At 39.8% G+C, this 24171-nt stretch overlaps 1 protein-coding gene across 3 annotated transcripts in view; it reads left to right on the top strand.

Moving 5' to 3' along the window:
- The window catches only part of zc3h7ba (zinc finger CCCH-type containing 7Ba), a 34201-nt gene extending 12342 nt beyond the window's left edge, over positions 1 to 21859 (top strand). For 2 of the 3 annotated variants that reach the window (XM_037537234.1, XM_037537228.1), the window contains 13 exons: positions 1819 to 1889; positions 2070 to 2172; positions 7624 to 7779; positions 9039 to 9244; positions 10123 to 10223; positions 10424 to 10599; positions 10860 to 10915; positions 11553 to 11806; positions 11985 to 12090; positions 12693 to 12801; positions 13087 to 13220; positions 14767 to 14936; positions 16968 to 21859. In XM_037537234.1, coding sequence (XP_037393131.1) covers positions 1819 to 1889; positions 2070 to 2172; positions 7624 to 7779; positions 9039 to 9244; positions 10123 to 10223; positions 10424 to 10599; positions 10860 to 10915; positions 11553 to 11806; positions 11985 to 12090; positions 12693 to 12801; positions 13087 to 13220; positions 14767 to 14936; positions 16968 to 17148 — 1823 coding nt within the window. In that variant the 3' untranslated portion in view covers positions 17149 to 21859. The remainder of the gene's footprint in view (positions 1 to 1818; positions 1890 to 2069; positions 2173 to 7623; positions 7780 to 9038; positions 9245 to 10122; positions 10224 to 10423; positions 10600 to 10859; positions 10916 to 11552; positions 11807 to 11984; positions 12091 to 12692; positions 12802 to 13086; positions 13221 to 14766; positions 14937 to 16967) is intronic. The other variant, XM_017717326.2, reaches the window with a different exon arrangement.
- The last annotated feature ends 2312 nt before the right edge of the window (positions 21860 to 24171 follow it).

The raw sequence follows: 24171 nt of genomic DNA, 5'->3' as shown, positions 1-24171 counted from the left end.
CCAGACTCCATCGGAATCCATCGGATTGCCAGATGGAGAAGTGTGATTCGTCACTCCAGAGAACACGTCGCCACTACACCACTGCATTCAACGCTTTGCATTGCACTTGGTGATGTAAGGCTTGGATGCAGCTGCTCAGCCATGGAAAGTCATTCCATGAAGCTCTCTACTCTGTTCTTGAGCTAATCTGAAGGCCACATGAAGTATTCAGGTCTGTAACGGTTGACTCTGCAGAAAGTTGGTGACCTCTGTGCACTATGCCCCTCAGCATCCACTGACCCCGCTCTGTCGTTTTACGTGGCCTACCACTTCGTGGCTGAGTTGCTTCTGTTCCCAATCCCACTTTGTAATAATACTGTTATAAGACTGTGGAATATTTAGTAGTGAGGAAATTTCACAACTAGACTTGTTGCACAAGTGGCATCCTATCACAGTACCATGCTGGAATTCACTGAGCTCCTGAGAGCGACCCATTCTTTCACATATGTTTGTAGAAGCAGTCTGCAGGCCTAGGTGCTTGGTTTTATACACCTGTGGCCATGGAAGTGATTGGAACACCTGAATTCAATGATTTGAATGGGAGAGTGAATACTTTTGGAAATATAGTGCATGTTAACAGTGGTTGTTGCCATGGTTACCTTTTATTTTGGCTGGAGTGGCCATCTAAATTATCCTGCTTTGTGACACAGCCTCCTGGTCTTGGAGAATTACATAACTATGTAGAGTGTAGTGGCAGTCTGTTGTCAAAACAGTGCTATTATCAAAATTTTTGTTTGTCCAAAGTCTGTGTGGACTAGACTACAGTGGAACCAAGTATGGGAACCCCACATTGCTGCTTGCAGAAATCAGCATCATCATTGCAGATGATTTTTGGTGAAGATGGGCTGTTAATGAAGTAAAGTCTTTTCGACATTAAGCACTTTATAAAATGACTGATGTGGCACGTACATAATGATCATATGATGCAGTATAATACGTTTTCATATTTTTACATGTTGGTACGTACAGGTATCAGTAGTGTATGTATTTTGTTTTATGTATTTTATGCTGGAGCAGTTTCAGGACTCTTGGTAGAGGTCAGTGCTCTATGACAGGGTTCTCTACTCCAACATTGTTATGTATACAACTTTTAACTTTAAGATTTATTTTTTATTGTAAATACTATACACACATCCTGCTATTAAAAAAAAGATTTTTAGAACAATTTGTGTATGATATTTTTATCTATTTTTAATACAATATTGTACACATTTGACTGCACACTAATTATATTATGTATTAAAGCATCAGAGTTTCTTCATTTTGTACGAGCTGTAAACCACTCAAAGTTGTTAAAGGGATTTTACCCTGCTTTGCGTTGTCAAAACCATGGTAACACAAAGATTCTACATGCATTGCTGTATGCCTGTTCAGAGCTCAAAAACACACAGGCCCATATACAGTATAGTAATAATAGTACTGGAATTATATTAGACTTGACATAGTAGATACTGATACCTTAAAATATGCCTTGATCGGTTATTTGACTGATTGCCATCTTTACGTTGCATACCCCAGCAAGAAGGGTAATCTAATTTGGTACTGATACTCAGGAACAGTATGACTTGGTTATGGAAGCCATGACAAAATGCGTGATTGTTCTTTGTAACCGTATCATACTATACTATACTGCACTGCATTGCCTGCTGGCTGTGCCCCAGAATGCTTTGCCCAACACCACCACCTGGGCCTGGATGTTCGTTAGTGCCATTTGTAATGTGTAACCAAACTTTTTTCTCTTTTCTTTCTCTCTTTCGTCCTTTTCACTCTGCTGCTCAGGTGGTAAAGTCTCCCACAGTTTTTTCCCTCAAGTGAAGATTAAAAGCTCGACAGGTTGCATCAACTCTACAGTGAGTCCTGGGTTGTGGTTTTTTTTTTTTTTTTTTTGTGTCTGTGAATGATGCTGTGCTGCTTGTATTATGTACCTTCACTATTGTGCTCTTTAGATAAATATTTATTTTATTTATATATATTTTTTTCTCCATCTAAACATGTGCACATTGTTTGAGTTTGTGCCTGTTTTGTTTCAGCAGAACGGTCGGGTGGCATCCACTCTGTCCCAGCTGTCCAAAAATCCTCTTGAACACACACACGACTTCACCCAAGCTTGTTCTGCCTGTTTTACACGGATAGGTAACCTACACAAACCCCATGCACGCCCAATTGTTTTATTCTGTATGGTATGTTTAGGGTTGTAACGAATATATTCCTTAAAATATTATAAAATGGACAAGCAGTTCTAATAACCAATCCTTTCATACAATTTTTGAAAGCGCATGCATCCCTCAGTGTTTCAGTCTGACAGGAAAGAATATAAATAAATAAATATATATATATATATATATATATATATATATATATATATATATATATATATAATATACCCTCCCATCGACCCACCACCGATGGGAGGGGCAGTAGTAGGGATTCTGTGCTTTGTGGATCGGGCAGTGTCCGAAGGCGTGGGCCTTGGCGTTCTGATCCTTGGTTGCTGAAACTGGCTTTTGGAACTTGGAACACGCAGCTTGGGCTCTGGGACCAATCTCCTTGAGAGGGGCTGGACTTTATTCTTTTCTGGAGTTGCCCATGGTGAGAGGCGGCGAGCAGGTGTGGGCTTTCTCATAGTCCCTCGACTCGGCGCCTGTGTGGGTTTTCTCCGGTGGACAAGAGGGTAGCTTCCCCAGGGTCCTGACTGTTGTCTGTGCTTATGCACCGAACAGCAGTTCAGAGTACCCAGCCTTCTTAGAGTCCTTGGGAAGGGTGCTTAAAAGTGCTCCTCCTGGAGACTCTATTGTCCTACTGGGGGATTTCAATGCTCACGTGAGCAATGACAGTGAGACCTGGAGGGGAGTGATTGGGATGAATGGCCTCTCTGATCTGAACCCGAGTGGTGTTCAGTTTTTGGACTTCTGTGCAAACCACAGTTTGTCCATCAGGATCACCATATTTGAACACAAGGATGTCCATAAGTGCACATGGCGCCAGGACACCCTAGGCCGCAGTTCAATGATTGATTTTGTAGTCATGTCATCTGACTTCCGGCCATGTGTTTTGGACACTCGGGTAAAGAGAGGAGCTGAGCTGTCAACTGGTCACCACCTGGTGGTGAGTTGGATCAGGTGGTGGGGGAAGATGCCGGTCAGACCAGGCAAACTCAAACATATAGTGAGGGTTTGCTGGGAACGTCTGGCAGAAGAACCTGTCACATTGATCTTCAACTCACACCTCCATCAGAACTTTGACCAGATATCGGGGGAGGTGATGGACCTTGACCCAGAATGGGCCATGTTCCACTCCTCCGTTGTTGAAACAACTGACTGTAGCTGTGGCCGCAAGGTAGTTTGTGCCTGTCGGGGCGGTAATCCTCGAACCCGGTGGTGGACACCCCAGGTGAGAGATGCCGTGAAGCTGAAGAAGGAGTCCTACCAGGCATGGTTGGCCTGTGGGACACCAGAGGCAGCTGGCAGGTATCGACAGGCCAAGCGATCTGCGACTTCAGTCGTCGCCAAGGCGAAAACCCGGGTGTGGGAGGAGTTTGGTGAGGCCTTGGAAAGTGACTTTAAGTCGGCTCCGAAAAGATTCTGGCAAACCGTCAGACGACTCAGAAGGGGAAATCAGTGTGCCACTAGCACTGTATACAGTGGGGTATACTCAATCCCGCCGACACGTTCTCCAGTGAGGAGGCAGAGTCTGGGGACACGGGAATAGGCTTGACCATTACTGTGGCCAAAGTCGCTAAGGTAGTTAAGAAGCTCCTTGGCGGCAAGGCTCCAGGGGTGGATGAGATCCGTCCTGAGTTCCTCAAGGCTCTGGATGTTGTGGGGCTGTCTTGGCTGACACGCCTTTTCAACATTGCGTGGACATCAGGGGCAGTGCCACTGGATTGGCAGACTGGGGTGGTGGTGCCTCTTTTTAAAAAGGGGGACCGGAGGGAGTGTTCCAACTACAGGGGAAGCACACTCCTCAGCCTCCCTGGTAAGGTCTATGCAGGGGTACTGGAGAAGAGAGTCCGGCTTATAGTCGAACCTCGGATTCAGGAGGAACAGTGCGGGTTCTGCCCTGGTCGTGGAACACTGGACCAACTTTTCACCCTCTCCATGCATGGGAGTTTGCCCAACCAGTCCACATGTGCTTTGTGGATTTGGAGAAGGCATTTGACTGTATTCCACGGGGTATCCTGTGGGAGGTGCTTTGGGAGTACAGAGTACATGGCTCTTTGCTACGAGCCATACAGGCCCTGTACAAACAAAGCAGGAGTTTGGTTCGCATGGCCGGCAGTAAGTCAGACTTGTTCCCAGTGAGAGTTGGACTGCCTCAGGATTGCCCTTTGTCACCGATTCTATTCATAATTTTTATGGATAGAATTTCTAGGCACAGTCAGGGGATGGATGGTATCCGGTTTGGTGACCTCAAGGTCACATCAGCTTTCGCTGGATCGGTTTGCAGCCGAGCATGAAGCGGCCGGGATGAGAATCAGTACCTCCAAATCCGAGACCATGGTTCTCAGGCGGAAAAGGGTGGAGAGCTCTCTCTGGGTCGGGGATAAGCTCTTGCCTCAAGTGGTGGAGTTTAAGTATCTCGGGGTCTTGTTCACGAGTGATGGTACAAGGGAGCGGGAGATTGACAGGCTCTTTACCGGTCTGTTGTGGTAAAGAAAGAGCTGAGCCATAAGGCAAGGCTCTTGATTCACCGGTCGATCTATGTTCCCACCCTCACCTATGGTCATGAGCTTTGGGTAATGACCGAAAGAATGAGATTGCGAATACATTGCGAATAGATTGGCTGAAATGAGTTTCCTCCGTAGGGTGTCTGGACTCTCCCTTAGAGATAGGGTGAGAAGTTTGGTCATCCGGGAGGGACTTTGAGTAGAGCCGCTGCTTCTCCACATCGAGAGGAGTCAGCTGAGGTGGTTCGGGCATCTGGTTAGGATGCCTCCTGTACGCCTCCCTCGGGAGGTGTCACAGGCAAGTCCACTCGGGAGGAGACCCCGGGGAAGACCCAGGACACGGTGGCGTGATTATATTGCCCCCGGAGAGCTAGTGGAAGTGGCTGGGGAAAGGGATGTCTGGGCCTCATTGCTTAGGATGCTGCCCCCGCGACCCGAACCCGGGAAAAGCGGAAGATAATGGATAGATGGATGGGTGTGTGTGTGTGTGTGTGTGTGTGTGTGTGTATATAGAAATATATATATTATATTATATTATATTATATCTTTGGCAGTAGTTCATTCCTAACTTCCTATATTAGTCAGTTTTAAGTGGATGGATACAGTCCAAATGCTTTGCATTACTGCTTTAGATAGCATGTTGTCTTACCTGCACTGCTTATCGCAGACATGGTCACACATTCTCAGCAACCTGGTCAAGGTTGCCAGATTAGGCAAGACTCCACATAGTAACAATTTATCCTACTTGCTAGAACAGTAATTGATCAGACTATGATTGAGAGTGGTGATTTATGGTGAAGTAAAACTAGTCTACTAAGCATAGTCTGTCATGTCAATTAGTTGCTGCTGAGAATTGATCCAAAAAACAAAACAGTAGTGGAGTTAAGGCCTAAAAAGGGCCATATTGCAAAAAAAACTCTTAACAATCAATGGCAAACCATGAGCCTATGTTAATTTCAGCTGAATTCTACTGTTTGTTTGTCTTGTCCGTTTCTTCCCCATTCTTTGTGGTTAACCAACAATCCGTTTAATCACTCTTCTTACAGAAAGTCAGAATGCACTCCCTGGTAATTAATTCTACCTCATTGCATTCCTCATATACTGGAACTAAAGCAAAGCTCAGCTTTCTACAATCCCAATTCCAATGAAGTTGGGACGTTATGTAAAACATAAATAAAAACAGAATACAATGATTTGCAAATCCTTTTCAACCTATATTCAATTGAATACACTACAAAGACAAGATATTTAATGTTCAAACGGATAAACATTATTGTTTTTTGCAAATATTCACTCGTTTTGAATTTGATGCCTGCAACACGTGCCAAAGAAGTTGGGACAGGGGCATGTTTACCACTGTGTTGTTACATTACCTTTCCTTTTAACAACACTCAATAAGCGTTTGGGAACTGAAGACACTAATTGTTGAAGCTTTGTAGGTGGAATTCTTTCCCATTCTTGCTTGATGTACAACTTCAGTTGCTCAACAGTCCGGGGTCTCCGTTGTCGTATTTTGCGCTTCATAATGCGCCACACATTTTCAATGAGAGACAGGTCAGGACTGCAGGCAGGCCAGTCTAGTACCCTCATTCTTTTACTACGAAGCCACGCTGTTGTAACATATGCAGAATGTGGCTTGGCATTGTCTTGCTGAAATAAGCAGGGACGTCCCTGAAAAAGACGTTGCTTGCTTGGATGGCAGCATATGTTGCTCCAAAACCTGTATGTACCTTTCAGCATTAATGGTACCTTCACAGATGTGCAAGTTACCCATGCCATGGGCACTAACACACCCCCATACTATCAGAGATGCTGGCTTTTGAACTTTGCGCTGATAACAATCTGGACAGTCCTTTTCCTCTTTGGCCTGGAGGACACGACGTCCATGATTTCCAGAAACAAATTGAAATGAGGACTCGTCAGACCACAGAACACTATTCCACTTTGCGTCAGTCTGTCTCAGATGAGCTGGGGCCCAGAGAAGCTGGCGGCGTTTCTGGGTGTTGTTGATATATGGCTTTCGCTTTGCATTTGCATTTGAGTTTTTGATTTGCACTTGTAGATGGAGCGACAAACTTTGTTCACTGACAATGATTTCCTGAAGTGTTCCTGAGCCCATGTGGTAATATCCGTTACAGAATGATGTGGGTTTTTAATGCAGTGCCGCCTGAGGGATCGAAGGTCATGGGCATTCAATGTTGGTTTTCTGCCTTGCTGCTTACTTGCAGAGATTTCTCCAGATTCTCTGAATCTTTTGATGATATTATGGACGGTAGGTGATGAACTCCCTAAATTCCTTGCAATTGCACGTTGAGAAATGTTGTTCTTAAACTGTTGGACTATTACAGTTGTTCATGCAGTTGTTCACAAAGTGGTGAACCTCACCACATCAGAAGGACTGAGCCTTTCAGGGAGGCTCCCTTTATACCCAACCATGACTCTCACCTGTTTCCAATTAACCTGTTCACCTGTGATGTTTTTTGAGCATTCCTCAACTTTCCCAGTCTTTTGTTGCCCCTGTCCCAATTTCTTTGGAACATGTTGCAGGCATCAAATTCAAAATGAGTGAATATTTGTAAAAAACAATTAAGTTGGTCCGTTTGAACATTAAATATCTTGTCTTTGTAGTGTATTCAATTGAATATAGATTGAAAAGCATTTGCAAATCGTTGTATTGTTTTTATTTATGTTTTACACAACGTCCCAACTGCATTGGAATTCGGGTTGTATGAAGCCTTACAATACTGAGCTCTTTTGAACTCTTAGCTAATCTTATGAAGATCTTTATGTTGTAATGGTTTGGGGCAACATGCCCAAATCTATCTGTAAGAAGTGTAATTTAGCCATTTGGCAAATCTGGTGCTTTTACATCATAAAACCATGAAATGATCTCATTTCATATTGTTTCTTCCGTTCAGGTCCAGGAGTGCTGGATTGCGAGTACAAGGTTGATTTGGGTCATTTCTGTAAGAAAGACATTCTGCTGTGCAGAAGAAAAGGAGCGAATCCCTGGAGACGAGTTCGACCACGCCCAACTCGAAATAACTTCTTGGGTTCCTATGTGCTGTGCAAAGGTAAACTTTCAGCTCTGTCACAGTGGTGAAGTAGTCAGTAGACTTACCTTCAAAATAATCTCAAACCAGGAGCTTTAGAATTCAAATCAAGCCCAAAGACCTGTTGAAAGTGGGTTAGTTTGGGGGAATACTGTAACTAAAAAGGCTTTTAATCCTGTGTGAAAGTGCAGTGTGTGTAGTTTTCACTCTGATTAATAGTTGTGCAGGGATTCTAATCCAGTATTAATCTGCACTGTATGTGCGTGTGGTTTTAGTTTTGCCATGATAATTGTGGAGTAACTTCTAATCCTGTGTGAATCCTCATTGTGTAGTTTTCAGAGTCTGAGATTAATAATTATGGAGTGATCTTAATCCTATATGAATCTGCAGTGTGTGTGTTTATGAATGTATGAATCCTTAGCATGGCTAGTTTTTGCCGTCTGATGGTAATTATTGTGGAGTGATTTTAATCCAGTATGAATGTACAGTATGTGTAGTTTGTACAGTTTGACAGTGATAATTGTGGAATGATTTTAATCCAATATGATTCTGCAGTGTATGTTGGTTTTTACCATCTGATGCTAGTTATTGTGGAGTCATTTTAATCCAGTTTGAACTCTCAGCATGTAGTTTTTACAGTCTGCAAGTAATAATGGTGGAGTGATTTTTAATTCCGTATGAATCTGCACTGTCCTGTGTGTCCTGTGGTCTAACACTGACATGAACATCTGCCCTTTTACCTTTCAGTCTGAGTTATCTCTGAGATATTAAGTAATTTGAAGTTATTGGTTAGTTGAATTGGTGATATGGCAAAAATGTAATATCACTATACTTAGGTTTTTTTCCTTCAATATTTCACATACTAGACTGCACTAAATCCAATTAAACAGAACTAATTATGATCTCTTTGGCCTTATTTAGACCACCAGCCCTAATCTGACTTTTGGCAAATTCCATATTGTATCTAGATTAATTTTTGATAATCTTGACAGCAAAAAAACACATGAAATCACACATCCAAACCACATTCGGATAACGATACTTTTTGACATATTGCCCAGCCCGAAGACAGATCTAACTGATAGACTTAGCCAAAAGCCAAATCTCTAATCACAGTACAGCTCCTCTTGATAAAACTACATAAGCTCAAATAATGCTCAAGTGCAAAAGCCTAATCTAGTTCTTATGGCTTTAACCAAAGTGCTCAATGAGTTTTGTGTTGTTCATACATATCTCATGTTTTAGATTATGATGTTCTGACTCTGTTTTGGTGTTTGTAGAGGTTCTAGAACACCAGGACTGTAAATATGGTGAAGCCTGCACATTCGCTTATTGTCAGGAAGAAATTGATGTATGGACGCAGGAGAGACGTGGCTTACTGACCAGAGAGTTGCTCTTTAACCCACTCTCCACCAATCAGAGGCAGGCACTTAGTGTCCTCAGACTGCTGAATTCACACAAGGGCATGTTCATGTTCCTCTGTGAGGTATGTGTGCTCACACACATGCATGCATACATCTTTATTCCTTATGCATTGCCTTTAAAATACTATACACGGACCTCCTCTCTCTCTCATTACTCCTTATGGATGGCTTTTAAACTACAAACTCTAAGTTGGCACAGTGAAATGCACATAGACACAGTAAATAGACTTGTAAATCCACTTTGACCTGCATTTAAACAGAAACAGTACAAAGAAAAGATTTAGATTTTATATTTTACCCTAAAACACCATTGTTTTTGTAAATATAAGCTCATTCTGAAATGGATATTTTTGATCATATTCCAAAAAAGAAAAAAGACTGGACATGAGCAGTTTAAGACTAAGAACATTTAATCATCCAGGAAAGAGTATTTTTGAGCAAGGGTGGGTTGAGACTCACCATTTGCCAAACAATGTGAATAATCTGGCAGTTTAAAAACAAGATTCCTCGATCAGTGATTGCAAGGATTTTTTGGTATTTCACTCTCTATGGTGCATATAATCTTCAAAAGATTCAGAGAAATGGCAATGCCAGAACTGAATGCTTATAACCTTTAATCCATCAGATGTCACTGCATTAAAGGAACACAAACTGACAAACAATTGTTGATAAACACTATTTGTCTCTGCGCCCACAAATGCAAGTTTAGACAATAGCTTGCTAAGAATTACAGAAGCTATATGCCAACATGCAGAAACGCTGCTGACTCCTCTGGGCTAAGATCATCCGAAACTGACTGCTGCACAGTGGAACAGTGTACTGTGGTCCTACAAGTGAATTTTTCAGATTGTGTATGAAAACAGTATTCTTTACCTGAGTTTAACTAAACCCATGTGTTTTCTGTCTTTGTGTGTGTGTGTCTGCGTGTGCGCGTGTGTAGGAGTGTTTTGACTATAAGCCAAGGATCATAAGTAAGCGCTATAAGGAGAGTCCGTCCTTATGCTCCAATGGGGTCTCACACCATCAGTTTGACAAAAACAAGTCGGTTTCTTTTTTTTCTTTTTTCTTTTTTTTTTTTGTCAGTGCCGTTAAAACCTTTTTTATGCTTGCAGTATTTTTCTATTTCATATTTTGTGTACTAACTCATGAAGCACATGTGCCTATACTGTTACAACAGCTTTATTTCATTATTACTTGATCTTTGTTTTTCTTTTTGGTCCTTTTTCTCTCTCTCTCCTCAGGTGTCTGGTTCATGTGGTGAAGAACAGCAGTATCTGCTACAATAAGATCAGGCCACTGAGCTATCACTGTCAGTTTGATGTTTGCCCTCGGCGCCACTCCTGCCCACTTGAGAACAGTTGCTCTTTGGCACACTCAGTGATTGAGTTGGAGTGCTGGATACTGCAGAAAGACAGAGGTACACACATACATGTCTACTCCCTCAAGCTGTCTCACACATGCATTTTCTTTTAAAATGATATCTTCATAGTCTGTAATCACACTCTTTAATTGTCTTATTAAATGTTTAATAACAAATTTCATTTAGTTTTTAATGTAGTTTGGGAACAACAAAATGTTGTTATCCAACAAGTCTACATGATAAACAAGCCATTAGGGGGTGATATACTTCCAACAGTCTTTTTGTGTATGTGTATGTGCATGTGTGTGCGTGTGCAGGTACCACTCATGAGGAAATCGTGCAGGAGTCTAAGAAGCATTGGCACAAACAGAGAGTGAGTTTCTCCTTTGACTACCCAATGACTGATCTCCATCTGCTTCCCAGGCTCAGTCACATTGCTACAGAGCCTTCAGTATTGCTGCTTAAAGATGTGGATATGGATTATTTGCACGCTCATGTAACATTTATATAACACATATATCAAGCATGGTTTTCAGTATTATCACAATGTTGAATTAAATAAATAAGTGTCCATGAAAACTGTCCAGTCTTACCCACCAAACCAGTTGACCGAAGCCTTTTCTGCGAAATATTTTGTATATTTCACAAAATGAGCATTAAAAGCTAAAATACTTTAAAAGTCTTCACTATTTTCAGTTACAATTACAGATTGTTCCATTAATCAGGATTAATGGAAATGCTCCAACAAAAATGTTCTACAATTACTGGTACATGATATACATATTTTCATATATCCTGCCTTTATTCTATTAATGTAATGTTGATGAATGTACACTGCACTTCTGTAGTGCTTGTATTGCTTATATTGATGATTAGCCAAGACATCACAGACATATTTTTTAAACTAGTAGAATTAGCATTTCCTTTAATGTCCTGCAATAGTTAATATAAAGCACAAAATAAATAAAATGCTGTTTCTCTCTCTTTCTTGCTCCCCATCTGTCCCTCAGCCAGGGAACCTGCTCTCTTCTCAAACCGATGGTGCTGTAGCCAAAGGCGAGGGAGTGGGTAAAGGGACTGAGATGAACGGAAAACTGGGAGCTGTTCAATCAAGTGGAATGGTTGCCGTTGGAACAGGAAATGTCTTGGCGGTGAAGGACCTGCGGCTAATGATGAAGTTTGTCTGTAGTCAGTGCTGGAAGGATGGGCTAATGAGCGAACCGGACAAAACGCAGAAATACTGCAGTTCTAAAGCAAGACATAGGTACATGTATAGTGCACCTGCAATTGCTTGTATTCCTTGATACATATTAAAGAGTAAGCATTTGATGTGTTTTGGCCAAAGCAATGGGAATGTTGTGTGTTTTTGTTCTCTTATCACTTATCTCTTATCTCTCTCACACTCGCTCTCACTTTCTCTCTCTCTAACTCTCTCACTCTAGCTGGACTAAAGAACGGAAAGTGCTTTTGGTGAAGTCACAGGACAGGGAAAAGTGGGTGTCTATACGACCTTTGCCCTTTGCAAAGACCTACCCCCAGCAGTATGATGTGAGTGTCATAACAGCCCATTATTTACTCACTTCAGCACTTTAAGAAATTTAAAACTATGGCTGTAGTGATTATTCAGCTACAGACACAATGTAAAAAAAAATAGGGTTGCATGACTAATTAAATTATGGATATGGATGGATTTCTGTTCAATTACACAGAAAAGGAGTATTTGTATGTGCTGCACGCTCAGAATCAATGATAGTTCTTATATTATATTGTCCTTACAATATTCATCATTGCATTTCATGTCCATATTGTGCAGCAGTACTTATTAATGCTGTTAGGTTTGTATGATACACGCTGTCATTCTGATGGATTGCATTACATTGCAGGAAGCATAGGGGGTGATATGGTACCTATTGTTTATTTGTACCATAAAAATTATTTGCAATTGAGAGACGAACTGAAGAGGGCATAATATTTTAATTAGTCAGATAATCAATGTAATAATAAGTTAATTGATTATATTTGGTAGTTGTAGCCCTATATAAATGACATCCTCCCTTTTGCCAGCACTCTGAACTGTTAGAGCCTGTGAGTACATATTTAAAAAAAAATTTTTTTCTGAAAACTAAGGATGAAATATTTGTGTCCTGCAGATTTGTGTGCATGTGTTGAAGCAGAAAAAGTGCCACTACATTGGGAACTGTTCTTTTGCACACAGCCATGAGGAGAGGGAGCTGTGGACCTACATGAAGAATACAGGCTGTGAGATTAAACATATATATACACATTTATTTTCTGCTTATGTAATGTTTTTATCTAACTTGTAAAGTCTATCTGTACCACTAGCATTTTAGTAGCATTAAACATATATATCTATATCTATAATGTCTTATAATAATAATCCCCTATAAAAGGGTACCTATTAAATAAAAGCAGAAGTTGTTCATAAACACGACTAATGTTTTAGCTCTGTATTTCAAGTCAGTAAGACGCTTAGTCATTGGAGAGCTTTAAATAAGTGGGAATTTTGGGGGATTTGTTTTGTAGTGCGGGACTTGCAGCACGTCTATGATGTATGGCTGTCAACAGCCAATCAGAACAAGCGAATTGAGGGTACTCCGCTGTCTCAGTCAGTAGAGGAGAAACAAATCACCATGCCTACAGACTTTGCTGAACCTATAGTGAGTATTGTTTGTGTACATTTTCAAAAATGTCCTGAATTGTTGAAACACTACGAAAAGTGTCTTGACAGTGTAAAGTGCCTTTTATAGCAGCTGAAATGACAAAACCAGGTGTAGGTTAGGCTTAAAAAGTGGTAGATGTAGGACATTATTAATGTGTATATATACATATGGCCAAAAAGTATATAACCAGAGGTCTGTGCCACCCCTTCTAGTTATTGACCTAGTGTTTCATTATGTACGGGAATTGATTGCCATGCAATCTCTATATACAAACACTGGCACTAAAATTTCATAGAATAACATGAAACTGTCATAGGATTCCACTTCTGCTATGAGTGAGTTCTGTCATTACCCTGCTAGATTTACCCCAGTCAACTGTAAGTACTACGGAGTTACTATAGAGCAACTACAGGTCAGTCTTGAAGCTGTAGACCATGCAGGCTCACAGAACGGTGCTAAAGTGCATATGCTGTAAAGAAAATGGTCTTCTGTTGCATTAGCTAGGCCTTGATTTTGGACCATAAATGTCAAAACTCACAAAAGCAATTGTGCTATTTTCTGCTATCACTTCTATTGGATTTTTCTGTAGTATGTTAGCATTAAGCTAGCAGCTGTGCAGAAGTTTGTGTAAAATTGTTCTGGCTGTTCCAGATTAAAACTGACCCTTGGAGCTTTTAAGACACTCCATGTTTTATTAGAAGTTTGTAATAAACATATTGCACATTAAGATATTTTACTTTCCATGTTGCAGTTTTACAGTGACTTCTATTTTTAATTTCTGCTGTAATGCTTTGACAGAAGGCCTAGAGTGACTTTTTTTTTCTAACAATGTTGGTCCTACCAGTTGTAAACCAAACCATGCTTGGTTGATTCTGCTGCTGGTTTCTAATTGTGTTGATGGTTAATGTAAGGTGCATGTCTCTCAGTTCAGCTCTGAAAAGCTTCACCAATGAGAGATCCTGCTTTTCTGCTGGGCAGTTCAACCAAAACAAAATAAGAGTATTGCTACAATCCTTGCAAAGCCTAAATAAACTTGATGGTTCTGTTAAGTAAAAGTCAATGCTGTAGAGCAGAGGTCTTCAATTAAAATTCAGTAAGATCCCGTCAAAGGAAAATTTCCACAAGCAAAGGTCCAGAACATCATAATGTCTAACTTGCATTATGATTCAGTGCCATATACTGTATACTTAAGTAGTAGTTGTGTCAACATCTTTGTGTGTGTGTGTGAGAGAGAGAGAGAGAGAGAGAGAGAAAGAGAATATTATATATTGTTGCATATATGTAATCCCATGCACATCTTATGTCCTGGCAATATTATGTGTAGGTTTGTGAGAGAGAAACTTGTTAGTTTACATATTCTTCCTTGTATTTGAAGTATGCCATTATGCTTATGCCTAGCCACAGTATCTGAATCCCTTTAGCTTGGCTCAACTTTTGTTCTGTTGCCGCATCCAGCACACACAACTCAGGGTTGGATGCCACTCATCTGACCTACTTTAACTGTACATCTGCTTCACATATGTATTCTGTCTGGATGTGTCAGGATGGATTCCACTGCCGCCTCTGTGGTAAACACAGTAACAGCGAGCGTCAGTGGCAGCAGCACATCTCCTCCGAGCGTCACAAAGACCGCGTGTTGAGTGGAGCGGGTGAGGAGGAGAACCTCACCTGGATACACCGTTTTCCCGGCCACTGCTTCGCTCTGTGTCCTAGGTACACACACCCTGCTCTCCTTTCACTAAACTAAACCATCTTTTTAAGCAGAAGATAAAAAAAACAAAACAAAGCAAAAAGCCGTCACTAGTGTTCCTCCCTGATTGTAGTCAGTTGGCCAAGACATGTTTGGTGTCTGGGGAAAAAAAGGTTTTGGATAAAATAAGCCACAATTCAGTACCTTTTAACTTGCCCTCATCAACTTCCACTGACCACAAGTGAAGCGCAGAATGTCTATTTATTACAGTATTTATTACTTAAGACTTAGGATTTTTACTGTTTTTTTACATTTATGAAATGTGGAAGTTGAAAACTCGTTGGGAGTGACAAGGATGGACAAGATTAGAAATGAGCAGATCAGAGGGACAGTGAAGGTGGAGCAGTTTGGAGATAAAGCCAGAGAGGCCAGGTTGAGATTGTTTGGACATCATGTGTTGAGGAGGAATAGTGGATATATTGGTCAAAGAATGTTGGAGATGGAGCTGCCAGGCAAAAGGAGAAGAGGTAGACCTCAGAGAAGGTTTATGGATGTAGCGAAGTTGGACATGGAGATGGTTGGTGTAAAAGTAGAGGAGGCAGTAGATAGGGCAAGATGGAGGCAGATGATCCGCTGTGGCGACCCCTAAAGGGAGCCGCCGAAAGAAAAAAAGAAGAAGGAAGTTGAAAACTCAACAACTCACAATTGAGAAATAATTCATGTCTGTCAGAAAAGAACTGTCTAAAACTCCTAGTGTCTGTTTAGATTTTGACCATGTTTAGGTATGTCAGCTAATTTTTTAGTATTTTGAACTCCTTAAAATTGTATTGCTGACAGTTTTCCTATCATTCAGGCTCTACAGTATAAATAACTATAAGATATACTAAGGATTATATAAAGTCAAAAGCTGTCTGTATATTTGCTATGGCTAGAAAAACTCTGCTGAGGCTGGATTTAATTAGTGTCACTGGCACAGAGGTAAGTTTTGCTGTGCCTTTTGTTTTCAGTGAGCTGCCAGCCTCATTAATGTATTATGTAAACAGTACAAGCCCAAGTGCAGCTAATAACTCTAGTACTCGCTTTTAATGTCCCCTGGGCTTTTAGAAATTCTGAGATCCAAAACAAAGCTCCAGATACCTGGAGGTTTTATGATAATTAGATTAAACCTTAACAAGCCAGTAAAGTGGTTGTTTTGGAGATGTGGAGGTTCTCAGGACAGCAAGTAGATGCTTATTAGAGTTTAAGATATTTTTTTTTACAGGATATTTCTTTTTCTGTCATAGCAACCTGCCAATCAGTTGTAGTATGTGTATACATTTGCTTGCCAGCCAACCCCTGCATGAGAATGATAAATTGAAGTTGATATCACAGTACACAAAACATGTACTTTTCCTGTTGTCATTCTTCTGTTGTGTGTGTGTGCCAGAGGAGGATGGGTCCACTTTTCCACTTCATGCTCAAGGAGTTTTTCCTTCTAAGTCTTGGTTTCTTTTAGTGGTTCTTATTAATGTTTCTCCTTATGACTCTTGGTTTGTTACAACAGCTCTTTCTTGTGCTTTTGGAGTTTATTCTTTTGAGTCTTGAGTGGGTTTTCCTAATGCTCTTATATTTTTCCTTTTGAGTCTTGGTTCACCTCAGTGGTTCTTCCTAATGCTCACAGAGTTTGTCTTTTTAAGAGAGTTCTTCTGAGTGTTTTTTTTTTTTTCGCTTCTTTAGTGCTTTTCAGGAGTTTTTCTTTCTGAGTCTTTGTTCCCCTCAGTGGTTCGTCTTTGTTCATCTGAGCATTTCTTCCACATTCTCAGGGAGGTTTTACATGAACCACACAACATTTCTTATCTTTTTTCTAATAACTGCATTAAACTGGTAATGAAATACTGAATTTAATTGATATGGGTGCAGTTATGTATGTATATAGCAAGTATTTTACATTTTAAAAATGAGATTCAACTGTAGCTCAGCCAGTCAAATTTTAGAAGTGTAACTGTCCATTTTACTAAAAGAAATTGAAAATGAATTTGTAGAGGTTGTTTTTTTTCGGTTTGGCTGATTGGCAGATTGCAGACCGGCTGCGATGAAGGTGTGAGCTGTGACTTTGCCCACAGTGATGAGGAACTTCAAGAATGGCGGGACAGGCGGGACTTCCTACGGAGGAGGTTGGACAAAGCTCGAGCCGACATGCTGATCGCTCCCACTGACAATGACTTCGGGAAGTACAACTTCCTCCTACAAGATTGAACAAATGCATTCACAAGCAATCACACACACGCAAGTTCTTTTGAACCACACACTGACCCTTCCCTTACTTCAAATTGCCGTGCATGTATTATCACACGCATTTTATTCACTATTTGATACTTGCTTATGATTTATGTTTAATTTTTTTGTTCTTAGATATATACTTATATTTTTGCACATTTCTCCTTCCAGCATAGTCATAGCCGGTTCCCATAGCAGTTCAGTGCATCAAACGTTAGCCTTGTGTCTGCACTTTTTTGAGTTTTGTTGCTGCTCTTTCTTGAGCACCTAAACACACTTGTAAAAGAACTCTACACACTGTACTTTTATGCGTTTGCAGGCAACTGGAGTGGCACATAGTATCAGAAGTGACGTCCATGTGTGTCATCAAAGGCTTCCAGTTGTTAACTCATTTGAACCGGAGTCTCAGTGGTAGCACTTAGGGCTCTCTGTGGGTACTCAAATACTTGGTTAACCATTCAAGATGCCAATATTTTCAAATACTGAAATCACTATTCAGATACAGAACTGTAAAACATCAGTTTTGCTTAAATTTGCCGTTATGTTATACTTTGCTACTCAGAAATGCGAGTGCCTTAACATGGCTGTGTTTTTAAGGACACGTTAAGAATATGACTAAGAAAGCAGAGATCTTGTCGCTCTAGACTAGGCTGACAAATGATTAAAATACATTTCCCTTAAAAAGAAGCATGTTGGCACATTGTCCACTGAAAAGAAAAAAAAACACATAGAAGATTATTGAGTCTCCGTTATGTTATTCATCCAACACGAAAACCTACCAATCTCTCTCATCTATTTTTGAGCAGTGTAACATTTCTCTGCATGACGCTAATCTTTTGTACAACACCAGCGCTGTCACCTGAAACATAGGCCACAACTCTACATTAATTTTAATTAATTTTTTTTTTATTCTCTATGTTTAACCAAATATCCATTTACAAGCTCACATACTCATGCAGATCCTCAAAATCAAAATTAGTCAGAATGCACATACTTGGAACTGCCAACTATACCTAAAATTACATAAATCATGATTAATTTTCCAGACAGAGGTGGAATTTCAGGCATGCCAAAATATGCTTGCTGAACCACCCTGGTACTGGGCCATATTAGTGTTTTGAATGCCTTAAGAACTGGATGAGATTCAATACTGCTGTTGTACACACAATGCACTGTCTGCATCATACTTACTTTACTAATGAGAGTTGGGCAGTGCCACGCTGCCAGCCAAGAAGCAAGAAGGAAATGTATTTTAGGCCATGGAAGACAGCAGGCTGTCATTGTTAAACTAGGGTGTTTTTGTTGGTTGGATTTGTGTGCTTCAACAAACTGGCTCATCATTTAGGTGAAAAGTATAGTCCAGTTGAGAACTGGAGTGAATAGATTCTGTGTTCTTCAACTTTTGAGAAAATAATGAAATCCTACCCATTTGAGCAAGTTTTATGTTATGCACTTTATGATTAAATTTAGGTTTTCCTTGAGGAGGTGAGGTAATGTAATTTTACCACATCTGTAATGTGTATGACCGATTTGTACAGGATATGAAATGGGTGGTATAAATGGTATTAATTTTGGGGAAGAGACTGGCTTCAGAGTTTATGCACTGTCACCACACCACATAGTGGTGTCGCATACATACGTAACACATTACTTCTCTCAAGATGGGGCCGTCCAAAAATGTACTGTAAGAAAAATTAAGCTCAATCTAACCCTACCCTAAAAAGGAATTCCGGTGATTTTTTTAATTAATTTTTTTTTTGCATAATTGTCATTTAAATATAGTCATTCAGAGTGGTTTGAGGTGAAATGGTTTGTTGTAAAGAAACATGCAGCTTTGGTTTCTTTACCAAGGAATCAGTGCAACGCAAATGTTGCCAATTTATTTACTCTCCAAAATGACCAGTGAATCTACATGTGTCTTCTGAGTTTTATATGCATAAGTTGATGTTGGTGCATTATTGGTAAATCTAGAGAAATACATTTACTTTCTGGACTATTCCATCAAAAGCTAAAATATTTTTAAAATCATAAATCTATCATAAGACAGTGTCTCCGATATTAGGCAGTATATCCAGGACCACTTCCTGTAAGAACTTTCTGCAAGGTAGCTTTTTAGAGACACTAAAACACTTCAGATGTGTATTTCCTATCACCGCTACTGTGAACAGTTCTGATATAGTATGTTTCTCTAGAATGGACCATTTTACTTCAGACCATTCTGAAATGCGTCGTTTACATCTTAAGCACTTAATTATGCACACATTTTTGAAAAATCTGTGGAATTCCCCTTTATGTGAATGTATAAGCTTGAGCAATTAGAACCAGCAGTCAACACTGCCACATACATTTTTATTTTCTGGCAATTTACTTTTATAATGTGCTGAGTAGTACACTTAAGGTAGGGCAATACATAACAGCATGATTTGGGCCACAGAGAATACAAGTAAATGTTTCTTTGAGTGCATACATACATCAGGAAAAAATGTGATGGACACCAACATACTGGGGTCCTTTCTGTGTGGTGTCTGCATGTTCTCCCTGTGTCTGCCTGGGTTTCCTCTGGGTGCTCCAGTTTCCTCCCACAGTAGCCAGGCCAATTGGACATGCGAAATTGCCTCTAGGGGTGTGTGTGTGTGTGTGTGTGTGTGTGTGTGTGTGTGTGTGAGAGAGAATGCATATTTCTGTCTGCCCTACGATGGATAGGCTCCAGCTGCCCCCCGCGACCTAGAAGGATAAACGGTTTAGAAGGTGTGTGTGTGTGTGTTCACCAACATGGCAGTTTGCACAGCATTATTATAAAGAGAATTTTTTCAAATATAGTTTTTTTTTTCTGTGGTTCATAGAAGGGAAAGGCAATGGACTTGCACAGTTTGTAATAAATACTGACATGATGGATTTGGACAGGACTATAATCGCAGAGAAACACCAGTAATAATCACATTACCCCACCTCCTCTGAGGAGGTCTTTAGGGACAAATACACTTGTGTTAAAAGCACTGTATACCAGACTGTACAGGAGTTTTAGACCAAAACAGGCATTAGAAGCAGGTCTTCCATCAGGTAACATTATTAACATGTTAAACTCTCTTCATTTGTGCCAAAACAGTCAACAGCATACTTTTACCTTCAGATAGATCAGTAATAGACTGTTCTTGCTAGTCTAAAGTTAGGACCAAATGCAAAAGCCTCTTTAAACTAAGTGCCTCAGTTATATAGTAACATCTAATGCTCTCCTGAAATAATCTTTAAAAGTAGAAGCATGAATGCATTTCCCAAGTTAAGAAGAAGACATTTCTGTAAATGGCTGATCAGATGACGCTGGTGATGTGTACAGGTTGAAATTTTGATTAAGTTGTGCTTACACTAGGGATGCAGTACAATACGGGAATCATATCCGTCTCTGCAGATAATTGCTTAGAAACTTAGATTTAGATTTCACCATTATTGCAAACTATTTGATAAATATATTGTACTCTGAAGGAGCTGAAAGTTTAGATGATGCTGGGTTTGTATTGCAAAAATGTCTGTTTTATTTCTTTTGCTGTATTTTTAATCATCTAAAAACAAATGGCATTTATTCTTTAATGTAGGTATAATCCCAATTTCTACAATTTAAAAGTTCTTGTGTATCAACATCAGCCCAGAATTCCCATATCAGTGCATCCCTAGCCTGCAGTTGTATGCAAACATTGGGGTGCCTCTGGTCAAATGATGTTTGGTTGGTTTTCTAAGTGAAAAAAAGTGAACATAAACTTTATTCAAACTGTTTTCAAATGTTCGCTTATGACTGTGCAGTTCTGAGTTACATGGAGGCAGGAACTTTATAATGAAAACGATTCACCTCTTACATAGGAGACAGAGAAAGTTAGAGTACCAAAAAATCAAAGATCAAAAAGCACATTTTTTTTCCCTTCAGGGCTCCCTAGAACCCATGGTGTGCCTTTAGGGATGATCAGTGTGCCTTTGAAATTAGTATTAGATTGTTCTGTAGTGCCTGTGCCACGTCTGACAAAGATTTTAGACATTACTATCCAATATCTCCCTATCTTTACTGATATCCCAGCTATTCCTCAATCAAGACTACTTCTGAAGTACCTTATGTACTTTTTCAATATGTTCAGTTCCCATGTATGTGTTTTATGATGGACGCTAAACTTGAAAACCTCTCTGCTATATTGTTTTGTTGTTTTTTTTTTTTTTTTTTTTTTTTGGTGAAATTAAAACAAATTCTGGTTGACCGCTGTAGATTAAGGCTCAAAATACGATCAAATCTCTGGTGCCTTTTTTTTTATTTTATTTTTTTTTTATTTAATGTTTTTACTTTACTAGACAATATGGACAGCATACTACAACCCCATTTCCAAAAAGGTTGGGATGCTGTGGAGAATGTAAATAAAAGTAAGATGGAATGATGTGCAAATCATGTACATCATATTTATTTTTAAAGGAAAATACTAAAAAGGCAACAAATCAAATGTTGAAACTGAGAAATTTTATTGTTTTTTGAAAAATATTTGCCCATTTTGAATTTGATGCCAACAACATGTTCCAGAAAGTTGGGACGGGGACAGGTTTACTGCTGAGTTTCATCACCTCTTCTTTAAACAACACTAAGTGTTTGGGAACTGAGGAGACGCTGCTGTAGCTCTGAAAGTGAAACTTTTTTGTTGTTGTTTGATGCAGGATTTCAGCTGCTCAGTTCAGGAAATTGTTCATTTCATAATGCACCAAATGTTTTCAGTGGTGACAGGTCTGGACTGCAGGCACGTCAGTTTAGCACCCAGACTCTCTTAATACGTAGCAGTGCTGCTGTAATGCATGCAAAATGTGGTTTGACACCCAATCATGTTACTGACCTGTTGCCAATCAACCACCAGGTGTTTTTTTTTTTGTTTTTTTTTTTTTTTTTTATTGTATTACACAACATTACCAGCCTTTTGTTGCCCAGGTCCCAACCTTTGTCAAACCTGTTGTTGGCATCAAATTCAATATGTGCAAATATTTTTCAAAAAAGAATACAATTTCTCAATTTCAACATTTGATATGTTGCCTTTGTACTGTTTTCAATGATAGCATTTTAAATGATTTGCACATCATTGCAGTTTGTTTTTATGTACATTTTGCACAGCGTCCCAACTTTTTTGGAAAGGGGTTGTATTGCAGTTGTATCGCTACAAGTCACAATTGTGAATTGCCTTGAAATATTATAATTCAGACTTCGCAGCAAGGCTCATCTGAAGCCGTTTAGGATGTTCAGAGCACACACTAAAAGACAATGGTCAATGGAGGGCTTGTTTCCATATTGCAGCTTTCTTTGATATCAGTATTGCGAAGGCCAGTATCGCAATAACGAGTAACACTGATAGAGTCGTATGAAAAAGTTTAGGCACCCCTGGTCAGATGACATGATTTGTTTTCAGTGAAAATAAGTTATCTACAGAGAACACACGCAGCATGGTTTTAATACACAATTAATGTTCATTTGCTGACTTAACACTAGGGGAAGAAAATCTACCTTTGCAGGAAAACACCATATTTGAGTTTGTTTCCTGTAAAGGAAATCAACAAAACATTTAATTTGAACATAGTTATTCAAACAATATGACTAAGTAGTGCAGACCTATTTTGTATGTTCTGCTTTGTGAGCCATTGCAGATACGGCGGCCAGCAATGATTTGATTTCTCATCTTTGGTTTCTTTGGTCAGTTACCAAATGACTCTCGCCAGGCTTCAAGTTGTACCTTCCTTTTCATTTCCCTTTAAAGGTTACCATTTTGAAGATACAGTGAAGAGAATGCACCTGCATTTCTGAAGGTATATTTGCCTAGTTATCTGTAGTCGTCCCCTATGTGGTGAATAAATGAATATGCTCTGTGGGTCTTCGGGCTGTCAGCCCACAACAGAGCCAGCAGACCAAAACACCACCACAGCAGACAGACAGTGGTCAGGTTACGGTCTAATTCAGAACAAACTGTCTCTGACCCAAATAAACATCTCTTGGGGCCAAACCATGCTCGGTATTTGGGCCAGAGAGACAGTTCGAGATAGAAATCGAGAGAGTTCTACAAGTTTGAACAGACATCACAGGATTGTGGTGTTTTATGTCATTATGGAGATCTCTGGGTATAGAGCAATAGTGTGGCCTTGTGCTGTAATTTTGAACTTGTGTTGGCAGTGGCTCAGCCTGTAAAAACATTTATAGACTGAAGAAGCCAGTGAGAGTTTAATATATTAAAGAAGGAAGAATTATTTGAATTATTATGGATAATGATGAACTCAGAGTTGCTGAATTTTCTGGTCCACTGTCTTTATCACTCATTGCTCATGTATACTCATTATTTGTCACGTTTCTGTTTTTGTCACGAAATATATGCCAAATTTATGTCAAAATTAGGCTTTGCCAGTTGAAAATGTGAACGTCTCATAGTTCTTGTGACGAGGGAAGTTTCCTTTCTTCATGTGAAGAGAAAGTGACTCAGTTTGCCATATTCAATTTGTGTTAAGAGATTCATTCTAATGTTATAAAAGTTTCTGGTTTGAAACCACTACCGTACTGATCCCAGCCATGCAGCCATCAACGTGTGTACAAAGTGCTGATATTTGAATGATGAAACACCTGACTGTGACTTGAGTGTGGGAAAGAAAAGGGAGGAGAATGATTTTGTATTAATTTTGCCCTCAGTTTAATTCCGTATTATACAAGCACCATGAGCGATGGACCAAATAATGCCAATAAATATTTTTATAAAAGGATTAACTGTCTCTGCTGTTCTTTGTGTGTTTTTAAAGGATTGTCAGCTCAGTTTCATGTGTAGCATTTGCTGTACTTGGTAAAGGTGATCTGCTTCAACACCAGCATGAAAAAGTTATTTATGCCTGCAGATGGAGTTTGTCACCTGACCTGAGGCTGTACAGAGTGATTCAGTGGTGCCAGATGAACTGTTGCCTGTAAATTGATGCTGTGACCCTTGCAGGACATTCCTGCTTTACTTTCTGCTGTCC

The sequence above is a fragment of the Pygocentrus nattereri genome, chromosome 1 (genome assembly GCF_015220715.1).
Source record: "Pygocentrus nattereri isolate fPygNat1 chromosome 1, fPygNat1.pri, whole genome shotgun sequence".
Lineage (NCBI taxonomy): Eukaryota > Metazoa > Chordata > Actinopteri > Characiformes > Serrasalmidae > Pygocentrus > Pygocentrus nattereri.
This window is presented reverse-complemented; position numbering and strand designations above follow the sequence as displayed.